This window comes from Pogoniulus pusillus, chromosome 31, assembly GCF_015220805.1.
Source record: "Pogoniulus pusillus isolate bPogPus1 chromosome 31, bPogPus1.pri, whole genome shotgun sequence".
Classification (NCBI taxonomy): domain Eukaryota; kingdom Metazoa; phylum Chordata; class Aves; order Piciformes; family Lybiidae; genus Pogoniulus; species Pogoniulus pusillus.
The window spans coordinates 5,430,383-5,448,656 of NC_087294.1; the positions used below are offsets into that span (position 1 = coordinate 5,430,383).

Genomic DNA, 18,274 nt, shown 5'->3' on the forward strand with positions numbered 1-18,274 from the left:
GATCTTGACAGGCTGGAGATGTGGGCCCAAGCCAACCTCATGAGGTTCAACAAGACCAAGTGCAAGGTCCTGCACCTGGGTTGGGGTAATCCCAAGCACTGATATAGGCTGGGCAGTGACTGGCTTGAGAGCAGCCCTGAGGAAAGGGACTTGGAGGTTCTGGTGGATAAGCTCAACAGGAGTCACCAGTGTGCACTTGCAGCCCAGAGAGCCAACCAGATCCTGGGTTGCATCAAGAGAAGCTTGGCCAGCCGGTCAAGGGAGGTGATTCTCCCACTCTGCTCCACTCTGGTGAGACCCCACCTGGAGCACTGTGCCCAGTTCTTGAGCCTCTATTACAGGAAAGATGTGGAAGTGCTGGAGGGTGTCCAGAGAAGGGCCATGAAGACGATCAGAGGGCTGAAGCTCCTCTCCTATGGAGACAGATTGAGAGAGCTGCTGGGGCTGTTCAGTCTGGAAAAGAGAAGGCTCCAAGGAGACCTTATTGTGGCCTTCCAGTATCTGAAGGGGGTCTACAGGAAAGCTGTGAGGGACTTTTTAGGATGTCAGGGAGCGGCAGGACTAGGGGGAATGGAGCAAAACTGGAAGTGAGTAGATTCAGACTGGATATTAGAAAGAAGTCCTTCACCATGAGGGTGGTGAGACACTGGAACATGTTGCCCAGGGAGGTGGTAGAAGCCTCACCCCTGGAAATTTTTAAGGCCAGGCTGTATTTGGCTCTGAGCAACCTGATCTACTGTGAGGTGTCCCTGCCATGGCAGGGAGGTTGGAGCTGGATGATCCTTGAGGGCCCTTCCAGCTCCGACAATTCTGTGATTCTATGATTCCATAACACCACCTTCATAACAAGAAAACTCTTAGCATCCACGCCAAACCCAACAGTTCCTTCCTCTCAGAAATGTGATAAATCTCTGAAAACTCAAGAAACAAACCATTAACCTTCAGACACATTGAATGAATTTACAGGAAAGGAAACGCACAGCCAGTTTAGAATTATTACCAATGAAATAAAACTGTAACACATTCTGTGTGTGTAATTTAAACAGGCCTAGTTTCCTTGTAAAGACAGATAGCATCTAAAATAATTTCCTACCAGCTTACAAGAACTTTAAGTGGTTACATGAGTCAAAGTTACTTGACTGTACCCCTCTGAATCTGTGTTTGATAAGTACAGAATGAAAGAGTCATCTCTTTGTCGACTCACCCAGGGTCTTGGTGAAAGAAAAGAGAGAAAAACCCACTGGAGTGACTTTCTATTGCTTGTTATGACATAAATCACAGAACCACAGAACATTAGAGGTTGGAAGGGACCTCCACAGATCGAGTCCAAGCTCCCTGCCAAGCAGGATCCCCTAAGGTAGTTCACACAGGAATGCATCCAGGCAGGTTTTGAAAGTCTGCAGAGAAGGAGACTCCACAACCTCTCTGGGCAGCCTGTTCCAGTGCTCCATCACCCTCACTGTAAAGAAGTTTCTCCTCATGTTGAAGTGAAACCTTCTAACTTGTCTTATTGCTGTGGATCAGGAAAAAGAGATTGGCCCCATCCACTTGACACCCACCCCTCAGATATGTTTAGACGTTGCTGAGATCTCCTCTCAGTCTTCCCTTCTCCAGACTAAACAGCTTGCTCAGTCTCTCTTCGTAGGGGAAATGCTCAAGTTCCTCAGCTGCCCTCATGAATCCTCATAAATGCTCCAGGTAAGCTGATCTGTGGGAGTTGCAAGCACAGAGAGCAACCAGAAGAGAAGACACAAAACAGACCACTGGTCACTATTCACAGTCACACCACTTCTGCAACTTGGGGTGCTGCTCCTTTGGTGAACTCCACTGCTTTGATGCCCAAGCATTAAAATTCTCTGTGCATGCCTCAGGCAGTAGAGGTGGAAGACCTACAAGCTACAGCTTCATGAGTAAACACAGGCTAGAAGCAAGTATCTCAGGCATCTTGCTCCCTATGGTATACTCAAAAACTGACTTGGAGCTCAGATGGACATAACTAGGGCTACTCTTCCATGAAGTGCTATTCTTTTTGGCATCCATGCAGCAGCACACGTTGGTTTATATTGGTTTCTGGGATACACCAGCAGAGGCTGCAGTTTGCTGAGGATGCAGACACAGACAGTGGCAGACAGCACTGTCTTCCCAGCTCTTGGTTCCAGAAGGGAGGTGGTTGATACACTTGACTGCAGTGGGCTGACCTGAAGCACAGAGCGCAGCTCCTGTGGTTTGTTTCTCCAACATGCAGTTCTCTCCAGCTAAAAGCTGCCCTCCCATGAAGTTTGCTGAGCACCGAGACCAAATTTCACTCATGATGAATGCTCTTTCACTTAGTTTAGCTGGATATCAAACAGAAGTTAGGATTCAAATTGCTTTTGCCTGCCCTTGCTCTGCAGCTACTCAGGCAGAAAGGAGGGAAGAAGAACCCTCTCTTCTTCATCAGAAAAGGAAAAGTGAAATGTCAACAATTTTAATGTGCATCAACAAAATTCTGGGTTGAAAAATCCCAGAAAAACAATCAGGCATGGCAAATCCTCAGAGTTAATTTTCTGAGCTGAAGCTTCAAAAGCAATTAAAGAAAAATTCTTAAGCCTGGAAGAGAGTCCCTGTGCACCCCTAAGGATTGTCAAGAGCAGCATAAGCTGGAGAAGTAAATTACATCACAGCAGTGAAGTTTTATGGTCTACACAGTTACACTAATTGTGTAAATTGCCAATGTATCTTAAATCAAAGACCACGAGAGACTGTCTGTATCTTTCACGAATTATCTACTCTATAAAGTCTGTGATTTGTTTACACAGAGCAGTAACAGCCCAGGTGTGAGGTCCAACAAGCATCTAAGGACTCACAGTCTCAAGTTGTGCTGGGGGAGGTCTAGGCTGGATGTTAGGAGGAAGTTCTTCACAGAGAGAGTGATTGGCATTGGAATGGGCTGCCCAGAGAGGTGGTGGAGTCACCATCCCTGGAGGTGTTCAAGAAAAACCTGGATGAGGCACTTGGTGCCATGGTCTGGTTGATTGGACCAGGGCTGGGTGCTAGGTTGGACTGGATGATCTTGGAGGTCTCTTCCAACCTGGTGGATTTTACGATTCTATGATTTCCCAGCCAACAGATAAAAACATTCAGATGTCCAGAGAACACAAAAAGGATCAAGTAACAGTGAAACTAGGATGGTCCATCTACATGACTAGAATTTACTGATGGTTTGGGCAGCTGGTTAGAGTGAAGACATTCTGCACCACTTACTAAAAGAGGCATAACGTTAGGGGTGAGGGATGCAGGTTGATCTTTGGGAACAGAACTGCTTTCCTTACAGTTTCAAATGTTAGGACAGCTCTATCACAGCCTAACTCTGCTCAGCAAAGCATCACTGTAATTCATATCAAACTAAAGTAGGAATCAGAGAAAGAAAAAAGCAACACATCCTTCACTGTTTACATCTTTTCATGTAAAACTCCACTATCACAAAGCCACTGCTGAGACAGGAGTCTGTACTACACTCTGACCTGCCAAATAGCACAGTGTTTTCACAGTTCATAGTATTATTGAACATACACTGAGTCAGTTCTTTACCTATTCAAAACAGTCATGATCTTCCCTTTTGTTTTTTCATTTTACTTGCATGAAACCTGACAGCACACCCTAGACTTCCATACAGTAACAGAGTAATCTAGACCCTCATTTCTCCCCAGCTTTTTCTCTCTGCTTACACTAACCACAGCTCTTCAAAGCAGTGAGAGAACACAAAGGTAAACAGGACCTTCACTTTTGGCAGAGACTTTATTTCCACGTGCCCAAAAATCAAGCTGGGTACAGCAGCAACCTTGAATAAAGCCTGAAAGAATCTCAAGCCTTAAATCAAATTTCCTAGTAATGAACATGATGGACAAAGGTAATTGTATTGTCTGTACAGATTGGTAGTCCAAACCATTTCATAGACTGCAAATATGTAAGGTTATATTGATTCATATATCATAAATGGGGGGAAAAGAAGCAAATCCAAAAGGGGACATCCTGCACTGTTATCCATGTGACTCCAGTCAGAGACAGTGAGAAAATTGCCCATCTTCACACCACACATCACCTTGAGGCTCACAGTGACCTTCCTACCTAGTTCCTACTGAACCATTTCTGGTTTAGAGCGTGGTGGGAAATAGCACAATCTGGAGTCCCACTGTAGTATTACATTTGCCCCCAAATATATTTGATAGTCTAGGGGTTGTAGAGTTCACCTAAGAGGGGATATAAATTCCTTGATTTGGCTCTTTGCCTTTGTTCTGGGGGGCACAAGATAAAATAAGCAGCCTTCCCATCTGCCTCACTTCCCTGATGATCATTTGTACCCATGCTTTCTTCCCTTTCCTTCCTCAATTATGCATATATTTTTAACATCAGTATCTTATGTTGCCTTGAAACCAGACCTGACTGAAGGCTTCTCAGCATCACTGGCAAAGCTGCCAACTCAGAGGCACAGACAAAACTGAACTGCGTCCTTCCCTGACATACCTGCGCCCTGGCTGCTGTCTCAAAACAGGCACCAGCAACTGGCATCACTGCCTGGGATCTGCCATGTGCAAAGCAGACCAGAGCCACCACTGCCTCTACTAGAGACATTCTGTGGATCAGAAGTAATTTTTTATCCACTGTCACAATTTAAATACAACAGGCAGAAGTAAGTTCTGGAAGCAGGCTGTTGGATGAAGCGATTTACTCACAGCATTAAGTACATTCTATGTTTTTTCATCACCATCACTATGTTTTAAGACAACAAAGTGAAAAACAAATCCAACACTGGCCCAGAAGCATTTCAGCCTTGTTAATATTTCTTCCTTTTTCAACTCTCAGAAAGCATCAGTGTTCAAAATGAACAAAACACAACTTTAAGTAGGCAAAACCAAGATATAAATGTCCAAGTCTTTCCTGCTATTAATAGGCAGGACTGCAATATGGCTTAAAGACCAGTGAAGACTTGGGAGCTCTTTGGTTTCCTCTTGGCTGTTTTAAGTTGCTGCCTTGCCTCCCTGTGCTCAGTCCTCCCATTCAGATCAAGGAATATTGTAAAAAAGGGATGGAAAGTGTTTTGAAATTCGTAACATAAAATACCACCCAAGAACAAGGCTGCATTACCCAGGAGCAGCAGGAAAGCTAAGGAAGAGGATCTAGGAAGGAAGAACAACTGATCCAAGGGGTGGCTGAGATCCAGCAAGGAGTGAGATCAGTTGTCAGTGGGGCTTAGCACAGGGGGCTCGGGAGGAAACAAGATCCCCTGTGAGCGTTTCATCTGGGGGAAGTAGTGGGTGGTCATCTGAGAAGACAACCTTACACAAACCCTGCCAGTTCACAGCACTCTGCCACCCTGCCACACTGACCTGCCAGGAGCTAGCTCTCATTCTGCTCATAGCAGATAAGGAGGCTGATGATTACCACTGTGAGCAGGTGATTAGTGGCTACTGAACATGAGCACATGAAAGCATCTCAGTCTGCATGCCTGACATGAACCCTCATGTACCCTGGCAGCTAAATGAGGAGAATTCCTGCTCATCCTTCAAGCAGCCTCAGAGTGAGAAGTGAGACACCAGCCTGGAACCTTTTGAGCATGAGGCCTTTATTTTCACACACACATGTTCCTGTGGCTCACACAGTTCCTGTGATGTGCCTGGTCCTCCAAGTCCTTACAAGATCTCTGCTCTTGGCCATGCCCCTTAGCAAAGGCTCGAGTTGCAACCTGCCCTGCAGTGAGTTATTACTGCAGCTGAGGAGCTCAGTCTGGGCCAACCAGCAGCAGCTGCTTTGGAAGCAGGGGAGTTTTGCTCTGGCAGATTGCAGTGTGTATAGAGCAGAACCCATGAACACAGAAATACACCATGTATTCTATAAATGTGTCATAAATGTGTGCCATTTTCTCCCTATAAATAATGAACTGTTCCACACACTCATGATCAGACCCTCACCACCAGCACAAACCAGAATCATGGCTCTAAATGCTGATACTACACTTTCAGCAGTTGCTCTTATTTTTGATATTCCAGCCCAAGACACCCAAGGACCAGCTTCTTAAGAGTGGCTGCAGTGCCCATTAGTAGCAGGCACATCCATGGCTACCACTCTGAGGGCCTTTCCTGCCTTTTTCTAGGCACCTAAAATAATCACCCAAAGTCTGGGGCAAAAAGCCTTGTCAATACTGTCACAGCTGTAGCCCCATCTGACAACGCTGGCAGGATGAAGAAAGAGTTTTCCATGCTCAAGATCTACAAAACCTGAAAAGCTCTCAAGGTGAATTTAGCAGCAACTGAAAATAAAGAGTTGCATTTACATTGTACTTATGCCACTTCCACAAATTACAAAAGCATAAAGAAGAGGGAAAAAGCAACAGGATTCCCAGAGCAGTATCACAGGAATTCAGCTACTGAGCTCCCAGCTAACTCAAGCCTTGGGGGGGAAAAAATAAGCCACATAAGGATCTCTGCTCAGAAGGTCCTTTGTGGCTATGGACAAGTTATTTAGGACTTCACATCAAACAGAACTTGACATTTCAGCTCAGTAGTTCTGCTTTCCACTCTTTCAAGAGCACCAGTAACTGAAATGATCAGCTAACAGGTGTGTTCTGAGTAGCTCACCACACCTGTAAATGCTTTTGGGTGCCCTCCCCTAAAGTGCAATCATGTCAAAGTTCTTTCACTTTTGCAAATAAGAGAAGCTGGAGGAGAAACATAGAATCATAGAATCAAGCAGGTTGGAAGAGACCTCCAAGATCATCCAGTCCAACCTAGCACCCAGCCCTATCCAGTCAACCAGACCATGGCACTAAGTGCCTCATCCAGGCTTTTCTTGAACACCTCCAGGGACGGTGCCTCCACCACCTCCCTGGGCAGCCCATTCCAATGCCAATCACTCTCTGTGACAACAACTTCCTCCTACCATCCAGCCTTTACTTCCCCCCAGCACAACAGTTTAATTTTTGTCCTCATTAAGAACTATTACTGTAGGGATTTGTCTGCACATTCAGATTTGTAGTGGACTGAGTCAAGCTGAGAATTTAAGTCTGTGACCGAGTATCTCCATGTCCAGCTCCACAGGAACAGAAGTGTTTGCTGCAGAACAGCACTCTCAGTAAGGCTCACAAGCAGCTACCACCAAAGAGCACTACTGGAATACTGTGTCTTCCTGGACAAGCCCTCTAATTGCTGCACTGATAACCAATTAGTTTGTTTGCCAACACTTAAGAGCTGCAGGAACAAATGGCAGTTTTCCATTTTGTTTCAGGATCAATATAAGGTTGCCCAGAGAAAGCAATTACAATTCCTCTGCACAGACACAGGTGAAGCTGCTTTTCCCTTGTCAATGAACAGGAAATCCCACAAAGCCGTGAGAGATGAAAAAGAGCAGTCTGAGAAACATGCTCACTTCTGACCTATGAGAATCATTTCGTCCAGTGCCAAGGTCAACAAACAACAGGCTCCTACCAGGGACTGCTTTCATCTCATGGGGGGAGCTGGGTGGGAAATAGTTTTCCTGTGCTGTCAAAGTACATTTTTGTGTCCTTGAAAAAAATTTGGGTCTGTAATAAGGTGAAATGCAACGCAGGAAATTTGTGCTCTGTATCTGCAAAGCACTCAAGAAGCACTCCCTCCCACCCACCCCAGAGTAAACAGGTCCATGGATTACATACTTGGTGCTTTAGGTCAGCACAGAGATCTGACCTCAAGCTTCGGTTGGCCCCACTGAGCACTGACCAGAGAGGCAACAGATTCCATTTGCAGCTTGTCCTTCCCCTCAGCATACCCTCTCTTCTGCTTCAGACCCCTTGCTAAACTGCCAGACTTCTTCCTAAGAACACTGTTAGGCTCTGGTTTTACTCCAATTCATTCTTGGCATGGCTACACAAAAAAACAACAACAAAAAAAATCTATCACTGTCTACCTAGGTCTGCTTTAATCTTCCCAATATGCTGATTATTCTTCCACTTGAGGAAATGACTTTTTCCCAGCACTGTGGCTGGTACTGAACTACACAAGGACAAATCCAGAAAAGAAAAGAAAAAAAAAAACATGAAAAAAGCACACAGCTCTTCTGCCCTTAGTAGATCAGAAAACAGAAGTGACAGCCTTTGCACATGATAGCTGATAACCCCTAAAAGTGCTGAACTCCTGCCAAAGGGCAGGGAGAGGACACACTAATCTAGGCCTGCCAGGCATGGGGAGATCAAAGAAGAGGAAGGAAGATGAGTAAAGAAGGATGCACTCCACCTTTCCCACATATCCATACTGTCTCCCCAAGCCCCTCTTGCCATTACTGTTTGTTCACATTAGCTCACTATGACAAGTAACAAACAAGTTTTAGAAAATGTATTCAAATGACTAAAAAGCTGGAATCAAGGAAGAGAAGGAGCAAAGATTGCCTAGAGGGCGTCCACAAAAAGATAAGCCCTGCTTTGCTGCCCATCTACCTCCCATACTTATGGGAGATGACTCTTTAATCCTGATCCTCCTGTGCAAAATACTTCCAACACCCACAAGCTGATGGCAAACTCCAGCATGAGATATTTGCTGCTAAAGTTCCAACAGGTCATGAAAATCTGATTCTTCCTCTCTTCACAGGCACTATGTAATCCACTTGGTATGAGTATACATTTACCCAGCAGAGGACGACTTTGAGTTTTACAGTTAGACCTTAGTCTTGCCCTTAACCCAGTAGATCTTTGGTCTGTTTAAGCACTTCAGTATATATTTCACTTTCCAAGAGTAAAGACTTCCATTTAGAGTAAATCTCACAGAAACCCACAGGACACTGGCTGGAGTCCACACAGAGAATCACACCATGCATGAATTTTATCTCTTCCAACACTCTGTGACTTTAGGAAAAACCTTTTATTCAGTTTTTCTCCATTAACCCATGTTCACTGCACTGGTCCACCTGAAGGCCCCAGGGTACCTTACAAGTGGTGCCCCCCCTGTGCCTAGCCATCAACCCCCTTGAATCCTGCAGGGGTATGGCAGGAATCAGAGGGCAGGATCTGAGCCCTTGCAGGCTGGCATGGCTGCAGAAAAAAAAAAAAGAAAGGAACAAACAGGCAACTAACTTCTCACAGCTGCTTTTGTGTGGCTCACTGGGGATCTGAATGCACTATTGATTCCTTAGCACTAAAACAGATTTGTAGCCCCTGCGTGTACAAGACAGGAATCCCCTTCAACTCTAATCTCTGGCAGCTGTCAAAGACTTAAACGGCTTGTAGCTGGCCAACATGCCACAATCAACCAAGATTTCAGGGCTGCTTGCCTAAAGGGCAACCCATCTGAACCAGAACCAACTGAAGTCATTCTCCTGCCCCGATCAGAGCTGGACAAAGCCTCGCCTCACCTTATGAAGCATTCAGAACCTAGCAGACTAAAGAAAACAAATGACTGCACCCCGAGAATCCATGCCACCCAGAAACCTATTTGCTTCCACGGCTTCTTGTTGGGGATATACTCTCCCAACAATTTAAACAGGGTCTGAAAGTGCAGTGGGATAGCTCTTCTGTGAAACCCTCAAGAGGCACTGCCAGTATCTCATCACAAGAGAAGTGCTCTTGAAATAGCGATAACTAGAATTTACTGGGCAATACTGAGGTAGCACCACCATCATTTTCACCCTTAGATGAGTGTCTCTTGTTGCTCCTGATTGAAAATCTTGGTTTCAGTCAGTAAAGATCAGAGGGTGGCTTCTTTTTTTGTTTAGGTAAAACTAGAACTCCATCCCAATTACTGCTTGCATTCTGCTCAGGGAACACAGGCACCAGCACCCTCATTAGTCAAGATGCAGGCTCTCTCCCCAGGCAAAACACCCTCACAACAGACTCCTGCCCATAAAGAGTTTGGACACACTTTTGAACGGGAAGTTTAACAATGACTTTTAACAGGTCCATCCGTTTCCTTACATGTGTTTCCTGATGCCTACCTTGATGCAATTCTAACCCGCAGGCTACTGTGTGAACCCTTCAGCAGGATGGTGAAACCTACTGGAACTGGTCAGGTTTTTCTTCCACGCAGTGTTTGGCAAGAGACAAAAAAAACCACCCAAGATTTTGACTGGGATGGTACCCCTGGGACATTGTAGCACTGCAATATAACGGAGCCTTTCTGAACATGAAATGTGTTGTTACTGTTATTTGAAACGCCTACCAAGAAAATAAAACCAAAAGGGGGAAGTAAAATGTGTTGTGCTGTCTCCTATTTGACACAACATTCCCAAAACGTTAAGAGCAAATAGGCAAATGAAGAATAAAGTTCAGGAGGGACATTGAGATGCTTAAGCGTGTCCAGAGAAGGGCGACGAGGCTGGGGAGAGGCCTTGAGCACAGCCCTACGAGGAGAGGCTGAGGGAGCTGGGATTGGTTAGCCTGGAGAAGAGGAGGCTCAGGGGAGACCTTATTGCTGTCTACAACTACCTGAGGGGAGGTTGTGGCCAGGAGGAGGTTGCTCTCTTCTCTCAGGTGGCCAGCACCAGAACGAGAGGACACAGCCTCAGGCTGTGCCAGGGGAAATTTAGGCTGGAGGTGAGGAGAAAGTTCTTCACTGAGAGAGTCATTGGACACTGGAATGGGCTGCCCGGGGAGGTGGTGGAGTCGCCGTCCCTGGAGCCGTTCAAGGCAGGATTGGACGTGGCACTTGGTGCCATGGTCTGGCCTTGAGCTCTGTGGTAAAGGGTTGGACTTGATGATCTGTGAGGTCTCTTCCAATCCTAGTAATACTGTGAATTAAAGTCTAGAATAAGATTTGCCTTGTGTTTGTGCATGAGTGTTAACGGACGCAAAGCAAACAGGCACAGAGGACAAATATGTGTGCCGGGACATTTTTGCAGGAAATTTTCGACCTCTCCGGAGTTAAAACTGAGCATCTACATCCTACTATGGCGGGGATGGCCCCGCTCTGTTTTTCAGTAACTAAAACAGAGTTTGAGTTATGCTAATGTGCCTCCGAACCACATTCCCCAACAGTCCGCACTTGTTTCACCAAGCTCCAAACCGCTTTCCGGGGGGCGGTGGAGGTTCCGCTCACACGCACTGTATTTATTTTCAGTAGTACGCTTACACACAAAACGTCCTGCAGCCAAAAGCAACCAGATGGGCGGGTTACTAGCAGCGCTGCTGGGCCAGCTGCCAGCGCTCCGCTCCTTTCCTCCCCCCTTCTTTTTCCCCCCTTCGCGTTTATTTATTTATTTGTTAAAGAGGGGGAAACAGGAGCCCAAAGTTCGCGGGGAGGTGAGGGGCACGGCGGAGTCGCTCGCCCCTCGCGGCTGCCGAGCCGGACAGGGCAACAGGAGAAGCCGACCGCGTCTGCCCCGGCCGCCGCCGCCATCCCCGCTACGCGCCGAAGGGGCAGGCGGGCAGCGGCGGCAGCGTCTGAGGGTGCGCGGGCACCGCAACCTGGCCCCGGGGAGCCCGGGCTGCTCCCCCAACGCCGGCCCGGCCGCACGCCCCTGCTCACCGCCACTGGGAGCCACCCCCGCCGCGCCGTCCCGCTGCTGGCGTAGCCCGGTACTCACCGCTGGCCGGCTCGGGTAGCGTGGAGACCGAGGTCTGGCCCATGGCTTGGCCGGGAGGCGGTCACGCCGCCCGCGGGGCGCGCAGCCTCCGCCGCGGCTGTTTCCGGGGGGCCATCTCACTTTGCGCTGGGGCCGCGCTCCCCGCCGGCTGGCGGGGGGCGGCTGCGGGCCGCCGGCTGCCTGTCATGCTGCCGGTCCGCCGCTCGGCTGGGGCCCGTCCCCGCAGCGCCGCAACCCCCGCCCCGGCCGCCGCCTCGCCCCCGTCCGGCCGTCGTGCGGGCTGGGGGAGGCGACGCTCCGCCGCACCGCCCTCTGCCCGGGTCCGCGCTGCGCCGGAGCGCTGCAGGAGGCGTTGTGAAAGCTTTAACCAACTTTGACAAAGAAAGGAAAAGCACCCTTAACGGCACGGAGGCTGCGGCAGGCGGTGCTTCGGGGGCAAGCGTGCTGGGGCTGCTAACGTCCTTTCCCTAACCCCAAGGTCCAAAACGTTCGTCCAGACATGAAACTATTTCCCCTTCTTCTCTGAAGGCGAAGGGAAACCATGTGAGAGCTGCACGGAGCGGTCCCATTGCCCGGCTCCGAGGCGTCTGTCTCTCTGCCGGCCGCAGTTTTCAAGGCTTTACTACCGCCGGCAGCGGAGCAGGAATGCCAGAGCAGGGCAGCTCGGGAGGTCGGGACCAGCCCCTGCTTGGCTGTGAGAGCGGTCAGGGAAAGTGCTCAACTCAGTGTATTACCTAGGACAGCAGCTACTTTTCAACGAAAAAAGACAGCCTACAGCAACAGCATCCTGACAGTAGTCTGCTGTAACAAGTTGTGCTAGTTTGAAGCTAGCTACAGTGTTTTGGTGAGAACTACAAGACCACAGGCTGTGAAAGAAACAATGGTCATGTCTGCTTCACTCATAGGCTTGCTGAGAGGTACAAGAACAAGAATCCAAACATAGATAAGGCATTCGGGCATTCGAGCCCCCTGGGCTCTGGACTGCCTTTTTCTCTCTAACCTCACCTTCAGTCTCTCTGATTAATCCACCTGCTTCCTAACTCCCTGGCCGACCCTCCATTCTTCCCTGGGGCACAAGGCAATGTCTGGGGTGAGGTTAAGGGGTGAGAGAAAGTGGAAGGGCAGTTGGGAGCCCCTCCTGGGGACTCAGGTTTTCGGGAGGGCTGTTGTGTTTCTGTGTTGCCTTTCCCCTTGTCTATTTCTGTCTATAACTGTATCTACTGTAAATACCTGCTTGTATGTTGAGCTAAGCTGTAAATATAAGCTTCAATCAATTTCCAGAGCCAGCTGAGTCTAGTCTGGGTGATTCCCAAAGTGGGGGTGGGTAACACCCAAACCACCACACAAGTGCAAGATGGAGCTGTAATCAGTTGAAGATTGGCAGAGGCCAATGGGATGGGGTTCAATAGCTCCAAGTGCAGGGTGCTGCACTTTGGCCACAACAACCCCATGCAGAGATACAGGCTGGGGTCGGAGTGGCTGGAGAGCAGCCAGACAGAGAGGGATCTGGGGGTGCTGATTGATACCTGCCTGAACATGAGCCAGCAGTGTGCCCAGGTGGCCAAGAGAGCCAGTGGCATCCTGGCCTGCATCAGGAATGGTGTGGCCAGCAGGAGCAGGGAGGTCATTCTGCCCCTGTACTCTGCACTGGTCAGACCACACCTCGAGTACTGCGTTCAGTTCTGGGCCCCCCAGTTTAGGAAGGACATTGAGATGCTTGAGTGTGTCCAGAGAAGGGCAACGAGGCTGGGGAGAGGCCTTGAGCACAGCCCTACGAGGAGAGGCTGAGGGAGCTGGGATTGGTTAGCCTGGAGAAGAGGAGGCTCAGGGGTGACCTTATTGCTGTCTACAACTACGTGAAGGGTGGTTGTGGCCAGGGGGAGGTTGCTCTCTTCTCTCAGGTGGCCAGCGCCAGAACGAGAGGACACAGCCTCAGGCTGTGCCAGGGGAGATTTAGGCTGGAGGTGAGGAGAAAGTTCTTCACTGAGTCATTGGGCACTGGAATGGGCTGCCCGGGGAGGTGGTGGAGTCGTCGTCCCTGGGGCAGTTCAAGGCAAGGTTGGACGTGGCACTTGGTGCCATGGTCTAGCCTTGGGCACTGTGGTAAAGGGTTGGACTTGATGATCTGTGAGGTCTCTTCCAACCTTGGTGATACTGTGATACTGTGATAAATTAAAGGGGAGACAGGGAAGATGGGAAAGACAGTGTATGGAGCACAAGGGCAAAAAGAATGGTGGTTTCTTTTGTTTTTCTTAATGCATAACCGTACTCTAAGCAGTGACACAAGCTTAGTGTTAGAGCAAATGGATAATTGTCAGCAGTAATGCAAAACTTGGTGCCATGGTCTAGCCCTGAGCTCTGTGCTAAAGGGTTGGACTTGATGATCTATGAGGTCTCTTCCAACCTTGGTGACACTGTGATAACAAAAAGATCAAAAGCCTAATAAGGGGTTTAAACTAAAGGAAGGTAGATTTGGTCTAGATATAAGGAAGAAATATTTTACAGTGAGGATGGTGCAACACTGAAACAGGCTGGTGGCTGTTCCATCCCTAGAAACATTCATGATCAGGTTAGATGGGGCTTTGAGCAACCTGATCTAGTTAGAGATGCCTCTGCTCACTGTAGTGGGGTTGAAGAGGACTGCTTTTAAAGGTCTCTTCCAACCCAAACTGTTCTGTGAGTCTATGACTGTATGATAATAGCTATTATTATGCAGTATCTAGAAGCAGGCAGGGAGACAAATGTGCATCACAGAGGACATTCACTGCTCACCTGAAGAACATCTATTGGCAAGACATAATGTTTCTGAGTGGCCTGGAAGTCCTAGAGGGGTTGGATAATGAGATTTCTGACCTGTTGATCTTTATATCATCACTTTGGTGATGTTTCAGAAATGGAGAATTGTGTTTGTGTGGATTTGCTTCCAAGCAAATGGAGTACCCCAGATAGCAGCAGTCTGGATAACCTGGCATCAGTTAAAAGAGGGATCTGGTTGTCAGCTAAAACATGGTGAATAGAGAAAAACACAACTAATGCCAAACATCATGGTTTTTATAGAAAACAGGTCTTGGTAATCAGGTCTTTAATTTCCTTGTTTTATATGATTACATGTTAAATTGCCAGAGGTACAGGCTGGAGTGTAACAGCCTTCCACTGCAACCTTGATTTAGTAGGAGAGAAAAAAAGTGAGGAAAACACAAAATTAATAAAGCACAAACAGAGGAGGAACTAAATGAAAAGCAGATCAATTGCCCTAGCAGCACTAGCATTTAATGAGGGTATTTCTGCTGGGCAGCTGCAGGGAGGATCTTTCAGTGTTTTCATCAGCAATCTAGAGAAGTATTATTTCAAACAGCTTTAAGAGACTAAATAAATCACCACTGGCAGCAGTTTCAAATGGAGTAAATATTACCAGTGATGAGGACAATAATGTCACAGAGTTGTCTGGGTTATTTAATAAACTTAGGTCTTTCAAACAAGTAACTTTTAGTAGGGTCAAAAGAAGAAGAAAATCAGACTTGCAAGACAGAGTAACACAGACAACAGAGCTAAGGAAGATGTCTTTAATCTGGCCCATGTAGGACCATGGAGAAATTCAGCATGAGCTCCTAGAGACCTAGTGCTGGTACAATAGGGAACCAACATTCACAAAGAGATGTGCTAACAGGAGAGAGGTAGGGAGAAATCACATTACATCGTTGTGCTTTTTATCAGACAAAAAGTGCTGCTCCATGGCCAGTGTTGCTGTCTGCTCCTTAATAAAATGCTGAATGATGGGAAACAGCTTTCAACTGATCCACAAGATGAGATGGGAAGTGCAGAAAGTGCTCTCCAACAAATGGCTTGAGGAAGGCTGGTACCAGTGCACTCTGGAAAGACTTGATGGGTTGCATTTTAACCTTAAAAAGCCTTTCTGAGGACAAAGTAGCATTGCAATACTCCTGCTTCTTCAAATGTTGAAGGCAGGGCTCTTTGTCTGACACCTCCAAATCCAGGCCCCATACAAAGAGTGGAACTGAAGACAAATGGATCAAGTACAGAGGCACCAAGCTGGATTACACAGTGGGAGCTAGGGAACTAGGGGAAAGTTAGGGTGGCTTGTTAAACAACTGACTCCTACCACTTAATTCTCAGGAGATTTTTTTTCATCAATTCCCTACATTTGGTTTTCTTAAGCTGAAAAAATCATTTTTAAAGAGTGTATTTGGAGAAACTTGAGGTACCTCTTTGGAATCACTGAAAAAGAGAAACATAAAAGTGTTCTTCTCTGCTTCCTGTGAGTCTCATCAATTTTATCAAAGGGATTTGTGTGCCTCTGCTAGATAAAAGCCCATTTTACAATGCAAAGGTATAGATCATCTGTCTGCAACAACTCCCATGAAGAAAGAAACTCTTCAAGGTCAATTTGTAAGCTCATAGAATGGGTATAGATACCACATCCTCCAACGTTGTTAAATTAGGTGCTAATTTATTTTGCTTTGATTGTTCTGTTTGTTCCATTTTTTTTCTTTCCTAAGTTAACTGCTGGTGGTGAATTTCTTTTCTACCTTTTCACCTCATTTAAGAGTCTTGACTTCATACCTCAGCAATGCTCAGTGGTATGTTGCAGAACTAACAAGATATGGTTACTGCTTTAGAAAGTAGGGCATGGCAGTTCTAGTAGGGAAGATAAATGTTAATGTATAGCACTAACAGATTATAGGCATCATGTTATATAGAATAATAATTTAAAAAGCTCCTGCTTAAAGTTTATCCAAAAGAGTAAATTGTAATAAACCAAAAACAAATTAGAATGCATTAGAAAATGTAAAGATCTTATTCAGAGTTTATGGCCTTAAGCTGCAACTGGGTAGGTTTAGAATAGGATCTCAGGAAACAAAAATTCACAGCAAGAGTGGTCAGGCATGGGAATGGGTTGCCCAGGGAGGTAGTTGAGTCACAACCCTGGAAGTGTTCAGAAGTCATATGGGTATGGTTTAGGGTGCACCTGGTAGAATAGGGTTGTTGGTTGGACTTGGTGATCCTGAGGGTCTTTTTCCAACCTGAACGAATGTTTCTGTAAGGGAATTTTTCATTCATGATAGACAAGATACTGAGAGCATTCAATGACATCATCATAGGTTCTTCACTCAACTTTTGTGAAGTAGGCAAAACCAAATACTTGATTGATTCTGAACAGAGAATACTACTTGACTATGTAAAACAACACTGGTATGCAGAACAGTTACGTTTCTTTCTGTGTGTAAAGTAGGAAGCGTTTTAGAAAGGAAAATTTGTACTATTCTTCCTTCAGTCACTGAGATAAATTTATGTCACTAGACATAATGGAAGCTATAAAGAGGGCTTATCACACTTAATCCCAGGATTTATTAATGCAGGACTGGCAGAATCATAGAATCATAGAATCAACCAGGTTGGAAGAGACCTCCAAGATCTTCCAGTCCAACCTAGCACCCAGCCCTATCCAATCAACTAGACCATGGCACTAAGTGCCTCAGACAGTCTTTTCTTGAACACCTCCAGGGACAGTGCCTCCACCACCTCCCTGGGCAGCCCATTCCAATGCCAATCACTCTCTCTGCCAACAACTTCCTCCTAACATCCAGCCTAGACCTACCCCAGCACAACTTGAGACTGTGTCCCCTTGTTCTATTGCTGGTTGCCTGGCAGAAGAGACCAACCCCCACCTGGCTACAATGTCCCTTCAGGTAGTTGTAGACAGCAATGAGGTCCCCCCTGAGCCTCCTCTTCTCCAGGCTAAACACCCCCAGCTCCCTCAGCCTCTCCTCAGAGGGTTTGTGTTCCAGGCCCCTCACCAGCTTTGTTGCCCTTCTCTGGACACATTCCAGTATCTCAACATCTCTCTTGAACTGAGGGGCCCAGAACTGGACACAGTACTCAAGGTGTGGCCTGACCAGTGCTGAGTACAGGGGAAGAATAACCTCCCTCATCCTACTGGACAGACATGCTCAAACTAAGAGGATGGTACTGAGTCCAGAACAGAAATGACCCGGATAGGTAATTTCTTCTGTGTTCCTTCTGCTGCTCCACACCCAATCATGAGGCCTGCTAGAGTGCAGAACTGCTGGAAGATGAGCAGCACTGTGTCCTGCAGAGTGGAGAGCTGTACGATCCAGTGAATAAACCAAAAGTTGTAACATGAGCAAGCATGAGCAAGAAGCCAAGCAATTCCTTTTTAATGATGGGTCATGCTAGTACTCAGAACTATGGCACTGAATTTGTACCTGCCCACAGAGAACTTACAGTTACAAAGGAGAAGAGTGTGGGGAGGGCACCACCAACATCACTTTGTTTGCTTAGGACTATGTCTATAAATATCTGAGAGGTGGGTGTCAAGTGGCTGGGGCCAATCTCTTTTCTGTGGTTAGCAGCAATAAAACAAGGAGCAACAGATGCAAGTTGGAACATAGGTTTCACCTCAACACGAGGAGAAACTTCTTTACAGTGAAGGTAACAGAGCACTGGAACAGGCTGCCCTGAAAGATTGTGAAGTTTCCTTCTCTGCAGGCTTTCAAAACCTGCCTGGATGCATTCCTGTGTGGATTACCCTAGGGGATGCTGCTTTGGCAGGGGGGGTTGGACTCAGTGATCTTTGGAGGTCCCTTCCAACCTCTAATGTTCTGTGATTCTGTGACTAGAGCATCAACTCTGGTTGAGCAAAAAGCTAATTCTGTTTTCTGGGAAACTAAATGCAGTTCTTTCACAGGCACTACCAAAATAAAATCACAGGCCA

At 47.0% G+C, this 18,274-nt stretch overlaps 1 protein-coding gene across 4 annotated transcripts in view; it reads right to left on the reverse strand.

The window, feature by feature from the left end:
• PHACTR2 (phosphatase and actin regulator 2) overlaps positions 1-18,274 on the reverse strand; it is a 174,071-nt gene that overhangs the window by 82,126 nt on the left and 73,671 nt on the right. Inside the window, exon 1 of one of the 4 annotated variants that reach the window (XM_064169167.1) lies at positions 11,521-11,847. The exons of the other annotated variants lie outside the window; for them this stretch is intronic. Coding sequence (XP_064025237.1) covers positions 11,521-11,563 — 43 coding nt within the window. The 5' untranslated portion in view covers positions 11,564-11,847. Of the gene's footprint in view, positions 1-11,520; positions 11,848-18,274 lie in introns of those variants that run through there. 4 annotated transcript variants of the gene reach the window in all.